Source organism: Scatophagus argus, chromosome 14 (assembly GCF_020382885.2).
Source record: "Scatophagus argus isolate fScaArg1 chromosome 14, fScaArg1.pri, whole genome shotgun sequence".
NCBI lineage: Eukaryota > Metazoa > Chordata > Actinopteri > Scatophagidae > Scatophagus > Scatophagus argus.
The window spans coordinates 14,543,284-14,567,269 of NC_058506.1; the positions used below are offsets into that span (position 1 = coordinate 14,543,284).

At 40.7% G+C, this 23,986-nt stretch overlaps 1 protein-coding gene across 2 annotated transcripts; it reads right to left on the minus strand.

Annotated features, from left to right (window-relative positions):
* Positions 1-2,956: 2,956 nt before the first annotated feature.
* LOC124070520 (beta-2 adrenergic receptor-like) lies at positions 2,957-12,746 on the minus strand. Of its 2 annotated transcripts, XM_046410486.1 has the most exons (5): positions 12,404-12,746; positions 12,124-12,193; positions 8,309-8,471; positions 7,890-8,181; positions 2,957-6,879 (listed from the first exon to the last, which is right to left on the minus strand). In XM_046410486.1, exons 3-5 carry the CDS (start codon positions 8,466-8,468, stop codon positions 5,832-5,834), a joined length of 1,500 nt encoding a protein of 499 aa, XP_046266442.1. In that variant the 5' UTR covers positions 8,469-8,471; positions 12,124-12,193; positions 12,404-12,746; the 3' UTR covers positions 2,957-5,831. The 2 variants fall into 2 exon arrangements, with proteins under 2 accessions (XP_046266442.1, XP_046266441.1); XM_046410485.1 differs by lacking the exon at positions 12,124-12,193 and having other exon boundaries at positions 12,404-12,745.
* Positions 12,747-23,986: the final 11,240 nt, after the last annotated feature.

Consider the following 23,986-nt stretch of genomic DNA (forward strand, 5'->3'; position numbering starts at 1 on the left):
GCATCTCTCTCTTTCACTTTTCATCGCTTTCTCCCTTTCAGTTTATTGCCTCAGTTCAGGGAGAACACTTTGGTCCAATGACTCTCAGATGCCTCCACCCAAGCACCCAAGGGCAGACAAACATTATGTAATGTCTCCATGCAAACACAGTCCGCTGTCAAAGATCAGTCATCCCGGCCACACGACATGCAAGCACGCAAACATATGCATAAACAGGAAAAACAGGAGGCAAGACACCTTAGAAATGTTCATACCTTAATGCTATATTTAGTACTGATGAATTGTATTATGTTTAACAGTCACATGAGCTCAAATTTTATATTCTCTTTGGTCTCTCTGTTCAGTCACTCTGCCTCTTTGTGACTGAAAAGCACTAAACCGACACTCTAACTGAAAAAAATGAATACTTAGACATGTATGTGTTGCTGTGCAGGCTGTGGGGGCTAGGTGCCTTGCTCAAGGGCACGTCAGCTGCTGTTAATGGGGAGGGGGCATTGATTAATCGCTCCACCCCCACCCAAGTTCCGGTCACAAGCCGCTTCTCCAACCTCTAGGCCACAGCTGCCCCCACCGCTTTCACACCGCTTTCGGATAAACAGACAGAATATCTGTGTGTTCTCACTGTCTTTCTGGCTTTTTTGGCAGAACATGTTGGGTCGGCTTCAGTTCAGGCAGCAACACAAGCTCACCAACTATAAACTCTCAGTGATCATAAGATACACTTGGCACAACTCTCTCGCTGTAAGCACCTGCACACACACATTTGGGACATTGTGTATCTGTGTATGTATATCCTGCATATTGCAGTGTGTGCGTGTGCGGCAATGTGTGTTTGCGTGCATTAAATGCTTTAGCATCTGTGCGCGCGCATACATATGCATGCATCTGGTAGCAAATATGAATGCGTACTCAGAGTCAGAGATCAATCAAGTGTGTGTGCGTGTGTGTGTGTGTGTGTGTGTGTGTGTGTGTGTGTTGTTGCGGTTAGATGGTGGTTAAGCCTCGAGGAAATGAATGTAAGTGTACGTAATGTCCCCAAAAGTTAGGGGAACAAGACTCTGTGTGAATGTGTGTGTGTGTGTGTGTGTTTATCTAGAGGGCATACCTCCAGCTCTGTGTACTGTGTATAAAGGCCTGAGGCACAGCTCGGAGGGTCTCTGTTTTCATCTACATGGATTAGACTGCATCTGCCTGTCAACAGGGGTGTGTGCGTGTGTGAGTGTGCTCTTGCATGGGTGTGTGTTTGTGTGTTTGTTGGTGAGTGATCACACAGGATATATGTGACTGCCCCGTTGTCAGCTCTATAATGCTAGTTAACACCTCATAACAAGACAAAACAGAGACATGCCCACACAAATGTTTGACAGGGACGTGAAGGCAGATACTCGCACGCTGAAAAGGAAGGTGAGAGGATTTAAAACATTTAAAGCTAAGCCTCTTCTGATGTAAAATAGAGCACAACATCGTGAATTTGTATTAAGTTAAGGGAATAAGTAATAAACCGAGAGAGAAATACACAGAGAAAAAAGATTAAAAAAGACAGTAGAAAGTAGATGGTAACTGCTATTCATGTCTGTCTGTTTAAATTTGCCTTATCAGTCTTTTGGAAGTCCGTTAAAACATTAGAACATTACCACAGAGATTCAAATAACGGCTTCATTGTCTATTTTCAAACAAATTGTGGTGTTCTCATCTTGCTGTGATGCAGAAGTCGGCGTGTTTCAGGTATACCATTAAGTCAATATTGTACTCTGCCAGTGTCCCTGTGACGCGGGCAGATTTAGCGAACGTAACTCTGACGTCCGGATTTTCCCCTAAGGATTACAATGCAGCCACTGCAGCTGCGTTGCGGCTGCCAGCTGAGACAATCTATCTGACCACTTGCAAACCTTTCGGTGAGCATGAATCACTTACACACCAAGATATGCGAACCTAGGGCCAACGTTTAAAAAAATAATGGAATATCTTTTTAAGCACATGAACCTCAACATACCTAAATCCTGTTCCATGGAAACAGATCACATTCAAACACGCATGTCAAACTGTAAAGCTGTGTATGTGCGTATTGAAGCAGTATATCTGATTGTATTTCCTCTGCAGCAGCTGATACTGTAGCCGCTGTGACCGCTTGCACCTGTCACTGTACGTCATGCCTCACAGTCACACACACACACACACTCACACTTTAACTTTAATGCAAACAGCCAAGTCAAGTCTTCATGCCTAATTTGGATGGCTGAGCAGGGACAAAAAGCCTTTATAACAGGGGCTTATTTTAAAAGGTTGCAATGAGAGAAGAGTCACATTTCGATATGTCGACAAAGAGCCTTTTGAGACACAATTATAGACCTTTATTATGCTTATGAGAAATGTTAATGGCTGTCTTTGAAATTAAATTTTTGATGAATGCTATGTTTGGTCAACAGCATGCGACTCACAGTCTGTCACGCTGTTTTTTTCTCTTCAGACAAAGTGTTCACTTGATGAACCACTAATTCCATTATGGATTGTCAATGACTGCCAGCGCTAAGATGAAAACTTTGCAGTGTGTGTAGTTGGCACTGTTTACAGGAAGTATTAAATTAGCATCCTGTATAATAAACTGAGCCTGCAATCCCCACAAGAATGACTTCTGTAAGTGGTATCAAAAACCCTAGTATTTACTAGCAAATTGGTAGTCTAGAAAGACTATTCTTGTTTTATTTTATTAACAACAAATCACAGCTAAAGGAGCATCCTTTGCACGAATAAACCAAAATCTCCTCTGGTTGTTTGTTAATAAACAAGCTCTAATATTATAATATAATATCCAGCTAATTTTAACCTAATCTGCTTTTATGTTAAGCACATCTTCTTTTCTTTTCATATCTCTCTCTCTCTCTCATGCTGACAGCCACGCTGACCACACACCCACAAACACACACACACACACATACAGCCAATGGATTCAAAAAAATGCAATTTCAAACTTTTACTCACAAAAAAAAAACTGCAGCTCATCAATACATATTTACAGAGATGAGATGACATTCATGTGAGTCTGATGGAGGTAGAAAATAGAATCCGTTCCTCTGGTTAAAGGCTACACTTCTGAAAACCTTTATTTCCAACAGTCAGATTTGTCTCATTATCCCAAGATAGACACACAGATACAACACAAAATTACATCTTTTTTCTTATTTTTTTTTTACCTTAGATGTTTGTTTCAGTGCTGCTTAAACCAACATCCACATGGATTAACAAACACGATACAAAACACACACTTAAACACCTTGTTCTTTTTGAAGAACCAGATAAATTATTGAATTTGAAATAAAATACAAAAAAACAACAGTACTACAGTATGTTCCGACTTGTTTGTTAATCCAAGTCTCATACACATTAAAGTAAATTACAAATATTCAATGTTTCAAGCTTTAAATAGGACAAATAGCTGGTAATGACATCACGATTGCGCAAAACATACACACACACATACAAACACACAGAAAGACAGGCAGACAGACAAACGTACAGATTCATATTTACAATACGCATGAGCACTTATTAATCCTCAATATCATGTTCAATGTAATTTTAATACAAACTGAAGGTCCAGTGTGTAGAATTTTGTGCCATCTATACAGTGCCATTGCAGATTTCAACCAACTGAACACTCCTCATTTTACTGTCTCCTATGGTGGCTGCTAAAAATCCTTCAGACCCTCTCTAGATGTTTGGTTTGTCCATTGTGGGCTTCTGTAGATGGTAGTACATAGTAGGACAACATGGCAGATTCCTTGGAAGAGGACCTGTTCCCTCTGCAGGTATAAAAAGTTTTATTCTAAGGTAACAAAATCATAACAATCCTTAGTTTAAGATCATCACCCTGATAAAAAAAAATAACATATTATAAAGAAATCCTACACACTGGAGCTTTAAATATTTATACATACAAAAGCAGAGCTGAGGAGATTATTTTCTAAATGTATTTTCTGCACTTGGACTGTAATATTATCTTAGGTAGCTCTCATAAATAAAACTGTATGTGAGCTACTTCATCGTTATCACTTTGATCACTTTGACTTTTGTTTTTACAGTGAGTGTAACAGACAGGGTTCTGGAAACACATCCCACTGCTTGAAAATGGTCTCCCCAGCTCTGTCTGACACATTACAATGCTCTTGCTGTAATGGAGCTGAAGCAGACAGGATTAAAGGAAAGAGTGGGTAGATGCTGATGTTTGGAGAGAGAGGGAGAGGAAAACAGTTGATGAAAGAAAGCGAACACAGGGAAAGAAAGAGCATTCATGGTAGTCACAAGTTTGGGTCTTAGATGCTTATCTGATATACAAATATACACCAGTAAATGTTTTTGGACCAGCTATGAGGTTTATCTGGAAGGAATGAAAAGTCGGATTGTTGATAATCTGAAGAGGTTATTATGAAACACGCTGTTTCAAGACTTTACACCATAGAGAAAACAAAGTTTATTTATTTACTTTTTCTATCTCTGCTTCATGGAGGTTTATATGGATGTGCGACTTGTGCTTTTGTTTCCTGCAGATGAGGTTATTAGCACTGCAAATGTGGTGCTAAATTGATGTTTCCTGCCTTTGAAAATAATAGTGTCCTTCAGTATGTTCAAATATCCATTAAAATTCATCTTAAAGACTCTGAAAACTTTTTTCCTTGGCAATGTTTTTAGGAGCGATAGGATAACACAAGCATGCACTATTTTTATCTGGGTTAGTTCACATTTTTCTGTATTTGTATAGTTTTTTTTTTTTCTTCACTGCTCTTCTCACTGATTTGAAGATACAAAACTGTGATGTCACTTACTTCCATGCACCAATCAGAGCTGAGCAAGAGCTGAACAGTTGATGGTCAGTCAAATCTGATCAAAATACACCCACACAGTTCTTTAACTGCTGCTCCTTTTGTCATGAATATTTTATATTGCAGAGAATTTTTTCTCTTTCTAAACTTGTGTTCCCTCTGTTTTATATTAAAGAGGAGTTTTCGGTTTCGGTTTCGGTAAGATCTTCTCAAACAAATCAGTTAGGGTCTGTTCTAAATATACGACGACAAAACCACAGCGTTGTTTTAATCGTCACTGTTTCAAATGAGAAGTACACTTCTACTCATTCCCAAAAGCTGCAGTCCAACAGTTACATTATCAATCTTCTACCTTTAGTGAGTAAGCGGGTGCGATAACATCTTTGCGTTATGACACTCCCTGGCAATGTGCAGGAATTTGAACCGGTAACCTTCCTGCCTGTGTGTAATTGTTCTACACTTGTGCATTCATTGCCAGTTTTTGATTTTCCTATTTGACAACTTTAAATGAGCATGCATTTTTATTGTGATACCTCTAATAGAATAACTGACCTAAAATAATTCACTCCTATTCACCCTATGTTTCAGTAGCAAGTAATTCATATGCAGTCCTGTTATCCTTCTTCCACTATTGGTTTGGTGAAGCTCAAAATGTCTGGTTTCATTGTACCAATGCATTCTTTTTCTATGTTTATTGTCTTTAGTTTTTTTGTGTTATGATGCCTTGAAACTTCAGTGAAAGGTTTAAGTCTGACTTTTTTTTTTAAAGCTGACTTGTGTAGCTGCCTTTGCAATTTAGGAAAACTGTAGCAGCAAAGAGGAACAGTGAAGTAAAACCTCAATGGCATAGACCGAAACACACCCAACACAATATGAGCTAAGAACTCTACAAGCTACTTCCTTAAAAAAAAAGACCAAATATTTGAAAAACAAACATTTTGAGCTTCATCGCACTCATGCTCACTCCATGGCTATCCACACACAATGCAAACTAAAGTCTAATATCCTAATTGGTCAAGCACTAGAAGTCATATTTTCCTTACAGCTCCCATTAGCAGAGCTATTAGCCTGCCAGTTTGCCAGAGAACCAGGAGCTACTCCTAAAACCTGCTCACAGCAAGAAGGAGGAGGAGCCAGAGACAGTGAGCTGCCTTGAATCGAGCTCTCACAACTGTCCTTCCACTCTGATCTCTGCTGAATGTCCAGCACCCTAACACCATGCACATCTGAGTTCCCATTCGTCCTACCTGGGGGCTTGGAGTAACAGTCTCTCTCCTTGCACCAACCCCATCCTCTCATCCCTCCCCAACTCCCCCCTTTGCCTCTCAAACAAAGTAACTCCTGAAAGGCGTGTCTGAAGTCGGGGCTGCGGCAGTAGATGAGCGGGTTGAAGGCTGAGTTGGAGTATCCTAGCCAGTTGAGGAGTCTGAACAGCAGCTTAATGTCACCCAAGTTGAGGAGAGTCATGAGGATGTTGAGGATGAAGAAGGGTAGCCAACACAGTGTGAAGGTTCCCATGATGATCCCCAGAGTTTTCACAGCCTTGTGCTCTTTAAGACAGAACTTAAGACGCTTTGTGCTAGAGTGTTTTCCTTCCCCTTTTTCGGTTCTTGTTTTGCTCTCTCCTAACTTTTCCTTCTTACCAGTGTCTATTCCTCCCATTTCCTGCATGTTTAATCTATCCTCCCCTGCCTGTTCTTCCACCTCAGTTCCTGTCCTGAGTTTATTCATAGCAGGACTATCACTGGGATAAGTCAGCTGTGCAGTGTAATGCAAATTGTAAAACTGCCTCTCTCTCCCTCTGATCTTCTCCAGCTGTTTCTGAGCCTCTTGGAAGACCCGGCTGTACAGGAAAATCATCACCACCAGTGGCAGGTAGAACGAAACAATAGAGGAAGACACGGCGTAGGCTGGAGTGATGTTGAATTCACAGCAGTACTCATCATTCAAGCACCGCTGAGCTTCCTTATCATCTGACACCCACAACTTCAAATGGATGGGCAAGAAGGAGATGAGGGAGGCCACTGCCCAAACCCCGAGGACCACTGCAAAGGCCCGACCCCTGGTCAGCAGCAGAGACAAAAGAGAGAGAGTACACAGTTGAAGAACATTGTAAACAGGTCAGCGAAAACAAGGTGCGCAATATTGTGATGATTTAGCATTATGTTGGCTGTCTCAAAGTAAAATAAAGGTGTTCTAAAAGCAACATGATAACCAGAGATTTGATTCCACATGTTGCTCTTGATGAAACCGGGTGACTGCATTACCTTCAAATGAAACAAGGGCAACAACAGCTGGGTTGGAGATTCAGATGCTATGCTAGCAGTAGTAAAACATCCTTGAGCTGCTGAGGGGGCTAAAGAGGTCTGATAACTTCCTTCCCACTCCCCAGCCTCAAACTTTTTTCCCTTTCAAACTTGAATCAAGTGTCATCACTCCGCAGTTCATCAAATTTTGCGTCACTCACTCACCATGACATCAGTACACGACAACTTTTTCACATATGCAGTAGCACTCCCTGTAATTAGACTTTGATGTTTAAAATGGGTTGGGTTCCTCTTTTGAGTTTTATGTTTACTTGAGATGGGCCTCTACCTGATTGGGTCCAAAATGCTTGAAAACCATCACCAACCAAGAACAAATTGTTTCTGATTTGGAACCCAATTTTCAGGACAGGATATAACCGCAATGAGTAACAGGGCAGAAATTTACTGCTGCACTGCCATGCGGATTCAAATTTTCCAGTATGCATGTTTTGCCAGTGGCCACACCCCAAAAGGTGATGTCAGAACAGGTTTTGCTTTTGACAGGAGATGGAAAGCACCTGCTGGATTGATGTACGACACGATGGAAAGTTTGAACGCGCATGCAAAAAGTGGTTCAGCAGTATTCCTCCCTCATCCTTACGGAGTTAGCCAGTGAAATTTTATTTATTTTGCGACCCGAGGGTCAAACTGTGAAAAGTTGCTTGATTTTGTACTATTACATATTTAGTAAGAATCATTTTTGACTGAACGATTCTAACATTATTCTACTTCAGCTCCCACACAGCCAGACCAAAATTGCTCATACCTGGTGAGTAGCGTTGGGTAGCGGAGCGGCGAGGTGATGGCGAGGTAGCGGTCCAGAGCAATCACACACAGGGTTTCTATACTTGCTGTCACACACAGCACATCAGTTGCTGTCCAGAATTCGCACATGAAGTTTCCAAACTGCCAGACTCCCAGCATGATGTAGCTGGATCCAAAAGGGACTACAACCAAACCCATGATGAGGTCAGCAATAGCCAGCGAAGCAATGAAGAGGTTGGTGACAGTCTGGAGCCGCTGGAACCGCAGGATGGCTGTAATCACCAGCACGTTACCTGGACGAGTAACGTGATAGAGACGTGTGATGAGGTTTCTAAATCAGTTGTAAAAAATATTTTTGTTCTAATAAAGTATTCTAACAAACCATCGACAACTTCAAATGATGAAATGTTTTTAACGTACCAAAAACTATAGCCAGAACGAGAATAGCCATTGCAACACCCAACAGCACAAACTGTGCATCGCTGTACTCCGAAGACCTCTGTGACCAATCAGAGACCAGGGAGAAGTTGCTGTGCTTCGACTGGTTAGCCAGTGCTGAGACAGTACTCACATTTTCCATGATCTACAATCAGAACACACAGAACAACACAGTTTAATGGGACAGCACAGGGCTCGAGAGCAGGGTCCAGTTCAGGTACTGAAGAAAAGGTGAGCTTGTCCCCATTTCAGCTGCAATCAGAGGCAATGAGATCAGCCTCGGTCAGCAGGTGAGAGTTTCCCTACTTGCTTTCTGATTAACATGTGTGGTGTTTCACAGAGGAAGTTATGTATCACATACTGTTATCAGTAGTTTAGCAGTCTGCATGCCTTTGAGTCTTCCTCCCAAAGTGTTAACATACCATATATGTGATATCAGATTTATTATTATCCTGCTGTGATGTAATAGCTTGCCGTTTTTTTGCGTCCATATCGCTACCAGCTTACTGTTTCAGGATGTAAAAGGAGGGAGAGGAGGGATGACATCTTTAAAGATCCCCAGGTAGAACTAAAGCATCATCAAGTTATTAAATTAATACATTGTTTGAACAGAGTTTGCATTTGGCCTTTTGGCTGTCACCACTCTGTGCAAGCATGTGCCAAGCAGCAGCAGAGTAAGATGAGGCAGTGTGTGTGTGTCTTACTGCACCTTATTGCTATGGGTGTTTCGGACATACACTATATAGACAAAAGTATCCAGACACCTCTTTATGGGGCTCGGGCCCTGACTTCCACTGAACCGAAATTTTAATACTTCAGCATATCAAGATATTTTGGGCAATGCTATGCTTCCAACTTTGTGACAACAGTTTGGGGAAGACCCTTTTCTATTCCAGCATGACTGTGCTCCAGTGCGCAAATCAAGGTCCATTAAGACGTTGTCTGATGGGTTTGATGTACCTCAACCCATCCAACACCTTTGAGATGAACTTGAACGGAGATTGTGTCAGTGCCTGACCTCACAAATGCTCTACTGCATGAATGGGCAGAAAATTCCCACAAAAGCTCTCACAAAATCAGCAACATACAAAATCATGGGTAACCTTCCCAGAATCTGCTATAGCTGCAAAGCTGTCTGTGTATTTAGAAAGCAATTTTAGAACATATGTTGCAGTCAGAAGAATACATACATATGTGTTAGGTGTGACTGTAGCAGCATAAAGCGAACTGTCTGACTGGACTGGATCAAAAGCTTTGCTCCATATCATAACATTTTTTTTTATCACCCAATTATTTTCATTGTCATTTCACACAGTATGTATAGAAAATAAGACCTTGGGCACAATATATTTAGCTAAGCATGAAACCTTTTTTTACCGCAACTAGTGGCTGTTCAGAAGTGCTTGGCCCTTTTTATTACTGCTTGCAGCTTTTTTTGATAATTGCTTAATTCACATTTGACGCTCACTGTGAAGGTTTATCAAAATCGCAGCATTGAAGCTCAAATGAGCTCTGCGTGGTTCTGGGTAGTCTGAGGCTGCATCTATTGATTATTTATTTATTTATTTTTGTCCATTAATTTAACAATTCCTTTTTTTGATAAGTTAGTTAATCTAATGACTGAATTATTAGTTACACTTGATTAATACAACCAAACAATTAACTTACCAGAAATAAATATTATAAATAAAGTTAGGACAATTGCTGGCAAATGTATGGCAAACAATGTAAAGACAGGAACAACAGTCTGCAGTGTTAATTTAAGCCAATTTTCTCACTCATACACAGTCAAGTGAACAGACAACATGCGGAAGTCAGTCAGTCTAATGACGGGGCAATAAAGAAACATCCGCAAAATTGTAGTCTAGTGGCTTTGAAGAGAGTGATGTACAGTGTATTGTACATATAAACTGATATTGAGAGAACCACCGCTGCCCCTCATCCACAGCAGTACATTAATTGTCTATGTTCCTATGTTCCCATGCCACACTGCTACACAGATTGCTGTCCATTTGTTTATTCAAAATGTATCGATACTGAACATGTTTTGTGCCCAAATTGCACCAGATTCGACACTTCCCTTCCTTGAGTCCTCAGCAGTACATCTGCAAATTTGGAAGTACAGCGGGTGTACAATTCTCAAGATATGTGAAGGACATGCAGACGGAGATTTCTCGCTTTGTTGTTAGATGCCCCAACTGACAGCAGACAACTGGTGATCCATATTTTGCTGTCCTGACTGTTCAGACGGTTGGGGGATGGTATGTAAATACTGTGAAGTAAGCAACAGTCTAGGATTAGAATTTGGCATACAGTAGCCACTTATTGGCTACATTCTACCTGTTTGCTTCACAGTTGGAGGTGCTTGCTATGCTTGTATTGCTCATGTACAGGAAAAAGCATGTACGGTTTATGTTTTGTTTTGTTTTTTAATCCTCTGACAACCTGCAGAGGTTTTATGGTTAACTGGATCTTCTGTGTGCATGTGCACTTGAATTAATATGTATTCTGGCCTTTTCCCAGCACAGCCCAAACACTCACAACACATGTTAATGCCAGCTGTGAAGAGAAAGACGCATTGATTCATGAGTGTTTACCCAGTTCTGACTCGTCAATGAGCAAAGTGTTGAATATTGGGATGCATTTCAAAATTCAGGGTGGACCACAACAAGATTATTTTTCTATGACAATCATGCCACAAGCGGAATAAATTTGCCGCTGTCCTTTAACAAAGACTTACACTGTCGCTACGTTGCTGCAGGAACACACAGCATCAATTACAAGTGAATAAAATGTTCCCGACTCAATGCATTTGTTTTTTATTTTTAGACAATATGGAGGAGTCAGTTTTTTTTTCTGCAGTGGATCTCGTTTTTAAAAATCAGTCTTTCATTAATGATTCTCAGAAGGCTGTTTCAATAGAAACGATCCCGCATCTCAACACAACCCAACAGGCTCTACATAAGCAAAGTGATGCTTTCATCTTTTATTCATGTTTGTCAGAAGTTCAGTGCTCTTTTGTTTTTTTCTTCATGAGGCTTGAAGCTTGACCCTGCCACCCTTATCAATGATGACCCTGTAATCGTGGCTTGTGGCTGTTTACCCCCCCCCCCCCACACACACACACACACAGATCAGATCAATAATCTAGGCGTCTACCTCCACTAATACATTGCAAAAGAGACTCCGTCTGCCCTTCCCCCTCTGGCTGAGCTGTTTAAACAGTTACACACACAAAGAAACTTGACCAGCACTCTGAGGCCAATAATCAAACACAAAAGATTTACTGAGACATTAATATTCCAATATTTAGGCAGCTTAGTGGTCGTAATCACACTAAGCACTCAAGCACACAAAAATCCACAAAGTAATGTGTGCACAAACACACAGGCGCGAGTTCAGGCACCAAAAATACACAAACACACACAGAACACCCAGTTTTCTCAATGCTTAGTAGAATAAACTGATAGGAGACCAAACTGTGGGGAGGCATGTCTTTGTACACTTTGTCTAATAACGTCTGAGTCATAAAACATTCTAATGTGCTGATAAAATAAACCATATATATCAAAGATGAAAGCTAGTTTGGATTCACTTCATCTGTGAAACACCCTCACACTGGAAGTATTTGACTTATCTCTGCTAAATTAGTTTTGGTCAGAGGTCTTATTCCCGAGGGAGCTTTCATAAAGAATCAGAGTGCCGCTTTTGAAATATTTCGGTACAGCAAATTATTTTAAATGCTTTATATGGCAGCTATATTATATATGGCAGAAAAGCTTTGAATTTGTCATTACCTGTCAATCGTAACTTGATCCAGCATGGACATTTGTTTACCTTAACATATGCAAAAATTTAAGCTTTTTCCTGTGTGAAAACAATATGAAATGGTTAATAGAACACTAAATCCTTATAGTGCTTTAATAATTCTGAAATGTGTGAAACAGGAGACACTTATATTGTAAAACTGGCTCTTAAAATAACTTAAAATATATATGCATGCAACCAGTAGAACATGGTGCCTGCATGAAGCACATGTGCATAAAGCAGACTTAAAGCTGCATCTAGTTTTCCTACCTCCAGGCTTTGTGCTGTGCTTTACAGTCCAGTGATTTGATAATCCAGACGCTTCATCCACAACACAAAGTATCATTATAATGTGTTTCTCAGCAGCTTTTTAGGCGTCTCGTCTTCTTCTTCTGCTGCAGAGTTATGAATGTCTGGTTGTGTGTGTTAAGCTCACACACACACTCTGTGCCTCGCTCGCTCTCTCCACCACACGCTCATGTATGAACACACTCTTTCAGCCCTCCACCACACTTGCCCTTTTGGAGCAGCTGAGCCCGTCACCCTTTTTATAAACAAGCCCTCATGACATCACAGCAGGACAGTAGCCTATCAAAGAACAGGAAATGGTTTTTAGTCTGTATCGCATGTCTGCAGTGTACTGGCAGCTCACAAGCACTGAGTGCCCTCTGGGGAACATTAGTTTTTTTAACCTTTATTTATTCAGTGAAGACTTTCTGAGCTCTTTTTTCAGCACCACCCTCCTTCACATTTGCACATGAGAACTGTCTTAGCAAACCACAGACTTCTGTTTGTTGGCTGCCTGGTTGCTCTACTGCTGCAGTTGAAAGCTGCAGATATTTTCAAATGTTTCACTATATCTTGCATAGAGAGTGCAATACATAAAGCAAAGGCTTTTGTAGTTACAGTTATGATGAAAGCTACTAAAACAACCCAGTGGGAGTAGTTGGATAAGATAAAATAGGAATCACAATAAACAAATATTTTATTTTGCATGTTGAATCCAGGGGTTGAAGGCATATATTCAGACTGTGCATCCACTAATATGAGTTGTTTTCTGCAGCTTCGGAGGTTGTGTTTAGTCCCAGTCCAACCCTTGGATGCGGCTGAGTTTGATTCCTTTAACTGCTGGCCTGGCTTCAATTCTGCTGTACAAACCCTGGCCAGGAGTCAGCTAGTAGGCTAACATGTTGTGTTACCAGTGTTGTGGTAGACATTTAGGGTTGTCCTGTCCTTTTTGCTTGACACTTACAAGAACTCCCTCTTGTCTGTCCTTGTTATGCTAGAGCTGTCTGCCATTTTCAACACAATTACCCGACTTCCACAAGCCCCGTTAACACCCAGCCGCCGTGTCAATCTCACGACCCTGTGTCTGGGTCAAGCTTCTGTCCGGGCCCCAAACTGGTAAAAATGAGTCTCTACCGAATGATTGTTACGAAATATGCAGTATAATCAAATTCATGCTCAAAACGTATTGGCTTTAAATCCTTTAATAACAAACAACCACTACAGCCTAACATGCAAGAACTTGTTTAAAGTCCCTGCCACAGGCTAAATGTTCAGGTCAAACCATCTGAGTATTGTTCATGCGTCACTGAACACAATGTTCTGTGTGCATTATGCTGGTGCATGCACACACATCAAAAGTCCTCTTACAGTTGCACCTCAAGTTTAAAAAAAGAACATGCGCTAAGTGTTAAGTCAGTAGGTTTGGTTTTTGTTGTTGATGCGAACCCAATCACTCTTTGTTCTTTCTTTTGGGAAACAGGAAACACACCACAGAAACTGCAGAGAACATCACGCTGTCTCTCTTTTCTTCATCTTTCAGTTTCATTCGTTATCCCTGCTCCTCTTTTAATCATCTCTTTGCTGTTCATGACATATTTTTGGGCTTGTTTGTCAAGGATCTAAGAGCAACATCAGAGTGGCCAAACAGACTGATTAGTGATAATGTTCTGATCACCATGATTCATCTTCACTGCCTCATTTAATTATGTTCTGACCACCCAGCTGATCTACACTAATTGTTCAGGCACTCTGACTGTGCTGCCGTCATCCTGCGGAGCCCTCAAACAGTTCATTCGAAGGGCTTGCAGAGGAAACCACAAATTGCACATACCAACTTGTGGCATTGCAACCTCTATGTTCTCACTCTGTTCTCACTCTATTCTCACTTGCTCAGTGCATAATATGCCTCGCTATGGGAAAAGAGATGCAGTTCAGTAAGTAAGGCCATATCCTGCTGTCTGTCTAGCCCCAACACATTCCTTCCCACCCTTCTTCCTGTCCTTGCCCTGTCCCAGCTTCCTCCACTGATGTGGTGTTTATGACTCTACTGTATATGCAGAAAGGTTTGAATACCTGCAAAGTTGTGGAATGCATCAGATATATCTGCAGTAACATATGTAATGATGTCCCAATTACCTTTTTGATCGACATAATAAAGAAATGTTTTTAATCAATTCACAAATATATCTTTTAAGCAAAAGGTTCATCTCTACAAAAAGTCACTGACAATCTAATTTATTTATTATCTCTATCGCACACAGTATCAGCTGATAGCAAGAAAGGCATGATTAACATTTTCATGTTTGTGAAAGATTGTTGTCTAGATTACTGATTGGTGTTAAATCCCACTGGACCTAATCTTCCATCAAAATATTACAGGTTAAGCATATCAGCAGAGTATAAACTAATTTTTTTTCAGCAGAGGGCTTTTGTAATTATCAGTTTCTCTTTTTTTACCTGGTTGTCATGTTACTAAAAACACCAAATCCACCATTTTTTGAGAACAAAACAAAGCAGCCTTGTCAGCCTTTCCCTGGCTGTCATCACCTAGCGGCAATATTTCTGCATTGCACTTAAACATGACTTGAACCACTTGAAATACAAGCTCATGAGTTCCACTCCAAGGTATCGTATGACACAAGTCAGCCTGCAGTATGTTACCCGGCAAAGTGTATCAGTCAAGGAAAGTTACTGCAAGATGACAGTGAGGAAAGGAGGAAGGAAGTTGAGCTGGTTTGTAGTCTAATGTATCTCACACATGCTCCTATTTTGCCAGTCTTAAGGTCTCAGTCTGAGTCTGTTTCAAGGTCTTTTTTATACTTTGATCTTCTCTTTTACTTTCCACTGAATCCAATATCCAGTAAAACTGAAAAGCTTCAGAATTTCTTCAGAAACAGCAGATTTCCTGCCTCTGTACTGAGTGGTTTCCTCAAGTGGAGGGACTGTTCTATAATCTCCATTGCTGTGTTGAAATATTCTGGCAGAAAACAGCTGACATGAACTGATAAGCAGCAAAATTTCGTTGTCAGCTGCACATGCTTTTTTCACACATGAGATTCTGTCATCAGGACAATAAATGTTCTGGAAAGTCACATTTGTTTCATCATCTTACTCACTTGCAATGAAGCGCATCTGTAGCAGAATATTAAAACAGACAATGAAAGCAAAAGTACGTTTCCCAGCCTCATTTGGGTTGAAGTTTATTTGTTCTTCCAAGTGAGGCCCACAGTGTATCCTGTACATAATGTGCACCTGGACTACTGAGACTTTACTGTACTGTTTCCTGCTGCTACATCCCAACTGCGTTTTGACCTCTTATCTTTCCTGTGCCACAACCCGAGAGTGGCTGCACGCCAAAACCTTTTGTAACTACCTTGACCTCAATAAGATCAAAGTTCATCGAGCGTAATCAGCTCACTCATAATCAAATCATCTAGATATGTGCAGCATTCCAGATTTAGTTAGGATATTCAATGGACTTTTGTGCCATTTTTCCAAATCGAATTTGTTAGGATGTACAGCTGTTAATCTCTGTTTCTCAAAATTTACAAGCCAGAAAGGTAGCTGAAACACAGGCTGATGACTGAAGGGAAAATATGATCATGCTTGGCTTTGGGCTGTGGGACATACAGAATCAGAAAGTTTTTCAGCTCCTCTTCCTTCCCTCTCACGGCTCTTCACTTTGTTTTCATTCTCCCCCTCTCTTCCTATACGTTTATGTACTTTTACAGCTCCAATGTCGCCTCTGCTTTCCTGAGACAGATGTTTTGACAGATGTAGTGATTAGAAGGATCAAACAAGAGGGAGAGAAAAATTCAGCGTCATTGTTTCGAGAACATGATGCTTATTCGGATCAATTTTTAGTCGTCATACAAGGAATTTAATTAAGTACATTTAGTCAAATACTATATTCAAGTACATTTGTGGGGTTCTTTTACAAGACTCTACCTCTACTCCACTTTCAGCTTTAGATAATAGTTTAACATAAAAAAAAACACATTACAAATTTATAAAATGCAGTGCATCATTATAAATTAATACTGTGGCTCCTGATCTTTTTGGTTTGGGACCATGAGTTGTCACTAATCTAATCTCTAATCTCCAAAAATGGTTCAGTGCAAACAACTGTTTGATGGTCAAAAATGTCTTTGTCTTTACTTTCAAAACCGCCTCACTTTTATCTTGGCGTCCTTAGGAAGGAGCCCAGCTTTTAAGGTGGGAACCATTGGATCAAGCTAATTAACTGTATGTTGAGAAGCAGCAGCAACAACAGCAAAGTGCAACTTAAACAATGACGCAGCAGTATTTACACATTTAAGCATTTTCAGTCACAGGGAACACATCTACGTTACATTTATGTGTGCATGGTTTTGAATGCAGCCCTTTTAATTGTAATGCATAATTTGTTGTATTGATACTTTTGCACAAATAAAAGATGCTGTCTGAGTTCATATTTTCGTGCGTTTGTGTTGACACGTTTGCTTCTTACAGATCAGACATGAAGGACGTGAGCACGAAGCTGAGCAATCTTTCTGCCAGTCGGCACCTTTCCTTCCCTCCTCTCTCCTTTTATTTCCTCTCTCATCACCGTCGCTCTCGCTCTTCCTCGCTTTCCGTCATCACTCGCTCAGTCTCCCATTTTCTCTCCTCGCTGTCGCTCTTTCTCCTTTCCTTCGTCACTCTCTTCTCTTTCATCTCCTCTCCCTTGTTGTTCATAACTCTCCCTCGGCCACCTCTCTCATCACTCTCTCTCTGTTTTCTTTCTTCTTCATTGTCCCCCACTCTTGTATATCTCTTGTGCTCTGTTGCTCATCTTTCATCCGTCCTTATTTTTCTTCCTCACCCTGTGTGTCCCTTTTTCCCACGTGTGTCATTTGTCATCCTGTTTGAAGAACCATTTTCAAACACTCTTCAGCAGGATTTACTTCTTCGGGAGCAGCAGATGCATCAGGTGTTCTTGAATCACAGAATTAAACATTTCAACAGCTTGGGAAGTGGTTGTTTGTTTCCCCCCCCTCAAGATTGTGTGAACCTTTGCTTCATGATAGTCTGCAGCTTCACAGTTTTAAAAACAAGCGTCATTAACTTATATGTTTATGCCTCGGAAGATTTCAGGTGTGAAAATTCACACATCTCGTGTACACACACACACACACACACACACACACACACACACACTCTCTCTCTCTCTCTCTTTTCACTCATCATGTTCATTTCCTGTGGAACATACACCCTGGTCAGAACAGTCATTTTTAACATCAAAGTGGCAATTGCAGTTGTTCCATAAAGTTAGGGGATTTACAAGAGACAGATTACCACAGAACTGTGGATTTCCTGACTTTCTGTCACACGTATGAGTCAAGCTGCACATCCTAAAATTTAATAACAATACACCTCAAAAATGTCTTTTATTAGACCCTTCTTGTTTTGTTATTGCTCACATCGATCAGTGTTAAATGCAAGTGTTCTGCTAAAAATGTCTCCAAGTCTTCCTTATTTTTTGTTATACTCAACAAAGCTCCTTCAGAGTCACTAAAAACCATTACTCAGCTGTTTTCATGGGCTGAGTACCTGCCATAATTGATGTTGATGGGTAAAATTGGCGTAGTGGCCCTTTAATCGAGATGCCAGTTCCACAACTTTTTAAGTTTCTTCGACTAACTACTTCAAGTTGTTACTTATGTTGTTTTTAGGTTATTTTGTGCACAATTAGAGTTCAACTAGTTGCTCAAGATAGTTTAAGATTAAGTGTATGCATTCAACATTTGGATGAATTTGATGCCACTTCTGGGCGGCACGGTGGTGCAGTGGTTAGCACTGTCGCCTCATAGCAAGAGGGTTCCAGGTCCAAATCCCGGTCTGGGCCCTTCTATGTGGAGTTTGCATGTTCTCCCTGTGCCTGCGTGGGTTTTCTCCGGGTTCTCCGGCTTCCTCCCACAATACCAAAAACATGCACATTAGGTTAATTGGCTACTCTAAATTGCCCCTAGGTGTGAGTGTGAGAGTGTGTGGTTGTCTGTCCTTGTGTGTTGACCCTGCGATTGACTGGCGACCAGTCCAGGGTGAACCCCACCTCTCGCCCGTAGTCAGCTGGGATAGGCTCCAGCTCCCCCGCGACCCTGACGGATAAGCGGTATAGAAAATGGATGGATGGATGATGCCACTTCTGCTAGGTGGATGAATTAAGTGTGCTGAGCATCAGAAAAAAATAATAGGAAAAAAATCTCTTTTTATGGGCACAAAATGACATTCTCAGAAGTCTGGGTTTGTCAGACGAACAGTCCAAAACCCAAACATAATGAATTTATAATTACACAAAAGAAATGCAGAAATTCTTGTAACTGACAACTGGACTTACAACCAATTGCAGCTCTTAAACTGACAAACAGGTCTATCTGTTTAATTGGTTCACTTCCTGGTGTTAAGTCCGTTTTAAAAACTGGATCTGATAGTATTTGCTTTCATACTGTCTTATTATGGAACGATCCAAGATTTATTTTTAACTCACCTAACAAACACGTTGTCAATTACAATTGAACTGAGGTCACTTTCTGGAATCTGGACAGAGAGAGGTCGATTACAGTAAAAGCTCTGTTATTTTACTGGGCCCTAAAGGTTCGGAGATGGTCTGTCCAAACACAGCTGCTTCAATGACTTAGGAGGAAATCCAAAGCTGTGAAAAACTGGCCTCAGGGTTGAACAATGTGTGAGAGAGAAAGAAAGAGAGAGAGAAGCAACAGCCAGCCAAGAGAAATGTCTAATCATGTCTAATCTACTACGGCAGCAAACATCAGTGCCATAATCCTGACGTGTTTCGACACCGTACTTTAAGACATAGGTAATGCAGCTCTCACCCACCCCGAGTTGAGTTATTTTTCTCTTGCAAGTACACAGACGAGGGTTGTATATAATCTCCACTTTATCGCGGTTAAAAATGGCTGTCGGGTTATCTTGTTTCCCACGTGAAAGATGACATCGAAGGTAGAGCAGAATAACAACATGTGTCTCGGCTAAAAGATGGTTATGATAATCACCATCTGACGGAATGAAAAACACATGCTGAGAACTGACATTATGTGGAGAGATAAAACTACAAAACCCCATCACACTAAAAAGAGAATCTGAACATCTGTGGACATGAGGTGTGGTTTCGTTTTGTTGTTTTATTTTTTTTAGAACATAAATATGTTTTGATTTATCAGTCGTACTTTCATCTTCTGCAGCTATAAATTGTACGTTTTTGGGGAGTGTACTATGACCTTTGGCCTCCAGATTCTGATTTACTAACAATAAATCTCATTGTGAACAACAAGTTCCTTGACATTAAGTGCCCACTTATGACCCTTTAATCGCAGGGAGTGGAGGTAGTTCAGTGATTATATTCAGACACACACACAGACACACAATGACAGTGACCTCACCTTCACCTTGTCCTATTTCCTGTCTGACAAACACACACAGTGTAGTTATCTCTATAATGTGACTGTATGGGCAATCTTCAGAATGTGATGTGTAGAAGCACTTGCAAAATGCTGTGCAGTAAAAGACGTATCTTGCGTCCTCGGGCTTTTATCAGTTTATCTTTCGAAGCCCCAAGGTTCACATATAAACTGATGACACTGAATAAAACATATGCCGTGTGTTTAAGCGCATTGTGAATATGATGCTACAGCGTGTGACGATCTGTTAATAAACACATCAATGACATTTTGAACATAAATATATTTTTGCTTTATCCGCCGTACTTTCATCTCCTGCAGCTAGAACTCTAAAGTGTTTGGGGTGTGCACTGTGACCTTTGGCCTGAATGAATGCGGTTTATTTATATTGCTTATCTTTAGTCATAGTGTGACTCCTTGTTATAATTACCGGTACTTTAAGGAAATCCATGATCAAGGTGAGTGGTGGACTCAGTTTCACTGCGGTGGTATTTATAGGCTGGTGTTGTGTCACACTTCCTTTAAAGCCTGATACTTCCTGTCCAAGAGGATGTGGCAACTTGTTCCCCTCTCAAGCACTGCATTGTGTCAGGGTTTGTTTTATCTTTTTCTACATCCCCCATAAACTCTTTTGCTGTATGTGCAAACAAACCAATTTACCCGTTTGCACTGGAACAGCAGCGCCCTCTTCATGACGGTGCCATAACGGATTGGATGGTGAGAGACATTGAATGTGGCACAGAAAGAAGCACCGAGCCTGATAACACAGTATGAACATCTGAAACTTTACTAAATTCTCACAGCATTTCTTTTTTCACCCAAACACCATCTGTTGATGTACAAAATGTGGTTATTGCTGTTTTCATTTTGTGTTCCCATGCACACATGCAGTCAGTTTGCTAACGCCTGCTGTTTCAACTTCCCCATCAGCTGCATCTGGTTTGTCCAGGAACATTGTCACTTCATCTTTCACAGACATCCTCTGCATTTGCTCTTTTCCTCTACCACAAACAGGTTTTTAAACTGTTGAAAATCAATGATCATAATTGCTTAATCAGAGGAAAGATGGCTGTAGTTAAAATTTCAAAGATGTCTGATGTGATCTAACACAACCTGCCTGTTTCCTGTGTTGTTTTTCACTGCAAAGTCATTCAAAATCTCACTTCAAAATGCAGACTATCTAAAAGCTCTTAGTGTGCAACACAGCCCACACACACACAGTTCACAGTTCAGTGAAACACAGTGCAGTTGCCATATGATGTTCTTCTGAAGAAGCTCCTCATTGTGCCTTAGATGCTGGCAGGCTGATCTTACAATACGTCATTAATCACAGCTGACCGTCCCCGCAGACACACAAACTGCACGTGATACTCCTGGTGACGTATTGTTTTTCTGACCCCTGTTGATGATCTGTTGCTTTACTTTGTGCTCTAATGCTGAAGCTTGACTCTGTGATTCTTGGAGCTCATATAAGGCAACAGAAATATGGCAGGGATCTTCCTGAAGAAACCAGACCCCTTTTGGAGATGATGTTTACAGGATTGGGAGTTCAGAGCCGTAACACACACCACAGAGCTGTGCTAGACAACCTGTGATTTCAGTGATTCTGCTTATATGTCATCCACAACTTTGTTAGCAAATTTCACAACTGCAGACCACTTCATTTTACAGTCATGTTGTTTTCCTTCTAGGAAGTGTCCGTGGTTTGCAGGAAGTATCCTGCACATTGTTTTAAGTTGCAGGGAAGTGAGACGAGACAGACTGGAAGGTACCCGTGTAAACATGTTTTTATGTTGTTTGGGCTGTTGGATCCAAGAGCAAACTGATCTCACATCAGCATTCAAGAAGATTTGTTTAAAGAAAAACAAAAATGGAAAACTATCAAGCAAATATACTACTGCTACTACTGCTGATAATAATAATATTTTGTCACAGTGCATAAAATATTGAATTTAAACATCCCAATGGATTACAGTTTTGGTTAAGTCATTCACTTCCAATGTGACATTACCCAGAATGCTTCTCATGAAACCTGAACAGACAGAGTAAACACTGCTTTAGTGGATTTAGTTTCCTTGTCTGGTTTCTGTTTTGATATTCCACTTATGGGTCAATAATAAAACACCTCCTCACCCCGCCTCTGTCGCTGTTTCCCTGAATATTGTTTTAACTTGTACTGCCACCTTTTGGTGTTTCTCTGCAGCTACAATTAATGGGCTTGTAGCCACTGAGGCCAACTTTGGTACAGTGTGTTCATTATATTTGTCCTCCTATAGCCCATATATGCAGAACGTCAGGAAAAATCAGATTAGAGCATCTGTGAACATGTGTTTATAGATTGTGTAATAATGCCAGACTGTACAGAGCTTTTCCCTCTATGGAAACTAAAGGTGAAAAGGCCTATTCTGAGATTCGACCTGCAGGCCATACTGAACACGAATGCTCCAGCAGTTGAGGAAACATCACAAAGAGGAGTTTATCAGTTTTTTGTTGCCATATGTCACAAAGCTGATTATGTAATAACATTTCTGAGTAAGACTGGACCACTGAGAGGTTTTAATCTGCTCTTGAAAGCGGGTCATATTAAAAAAAAAAACATCTTTTCTTTAAGTTGTGAATCATATATTTGGGAGCAGTTGGGTTTTAAATTGTTTTTTTATGCATATTCTGTTTTGAGTGATGATCTCTGTGACTGCTGGATTAAAGAATCCTTTATTTGGACCACAGGGGATTTAGTATGTATATATAACAGTGATATCAATGCATTATATGAATGCAGTGTGCTTACAGTAAAAGCAAAGAGTGGTGGCCACAACACAACTTCATATTTAGATCTTTATATGCAGGACAGTCATGATAACATTATACTGATAACTTGCACATTGACGATTTAGTTTAAACTCACTTTCAATAATTGCAGACAAAATCTAGAAGGAAACAAATTTTATTCTGAAATTGTCACCCAGATCACAATGACTTGATAAATCAAAGAATAAACCAGAGTGATGCCGTCATTTTGATCTGCATAAGATCTCGTTGATTATCTGTACAAAGCAGGCAGTTTTCCCAAGGCACTGGACTCCCAGGTGCACCAAAGAGTCCAGGTTCACTGCATGTCAAGGTTTTTGTTAATTTGATTAATTGCATTTATGTTAGGGATGCCAAGGACTTGAGCACACAGGCTACTTAAACAGAGGGAGGTGTTGTTGAACTGCTTTCATGTTTGTGCCATATTCTGCAGATAGAGACAATGAAGCCGCATTGAAACACTGGTATGATGTTGATATGACTATCCACAGATCCCTTTCAGGTCTAGTTTTGCTTAGAACCATGTGTGCGACATGAAAAAATAGGCGAGACCTTGAATCTCTAGTTGAGGTGCTGCTGTGATGCTCATGTGGACAGTGTGGCTGCTCTAACATGTTAACATGTGCACTGAAATGAAACGCGAGAAGGTCTGCAATGCACATGCACACGCTCTGCTCATGCAGCCAGTGTGTTCCAGCAGTTAAAGCACAAAACCTTTACTATCATAGTTTCTTTGTGCTCATATGGTGCGCAGTCCCTTAAAAAGTAACCACAGTCTAAAGGTGTTCAACGACTGATTTTTGCCCTGTGCCCCCTCAGCAGATTAACTCTGGCCACGGACAGTAAAACAGCTGCTGAATGACATTATGGCACCACCAGCTGCAGAACAGCTACAAGACTTATGTTCAAATTAAACCTATTTAGATTTACAAAAATTTCTTTTGAAACCAAAGACATCATCAGTTCCAGTCTTGACATTCTGATTAAAGTGTCATGCTATAAGATAAAAATGGGATTCAAGTGGCCCACATTAACACAACATTAACAGACTACTGAGAGCCACTGACATAGTTTCCTAATTGGAATATTTACCAGGGATATTACGTTAATACCACACGGGCTGACAAAATACCAAATTACAAACAAAGTGTGTCTCACATAAAATCCTCACAGAGAGCCACTGGAGCCCCCATATGGGGTCTTTTATGCTCCCCCATAGGTGAATGTGTAACCGATATGAAGTGTTGATATGTTGCTCTGTTGCTCCTCGGGCTCTGTGGTCTTCCCTCCCGCTGTTGGCTGGTGAATCTTGGAACCT

Bases quoted from the DNA above. Each gene is read 5' to 3' on its own strand.
- LOC124070520 (XM_046410486.1), bottom strand. From the start codon at position 8,468: ATGGAAAATGTGAGTACTGTCTCAGCACTGGCTAACCAGTCGAAGCAC. The intron at 8,182-8,308 runs GTACGTTAAAAA...TTACTCGTCCAG, and splicing joins CGTTCTGGCTATAGTTTTTG to GTAACGTGCTGGTGATTACA. The intron at 6,880-7,889 runs GTATGAGCAATT...GCTGCTGACCAG, and splicing joins TACCCAACGCTACTCACCAG to GGGTCGGGCCTTTGCAGTGG.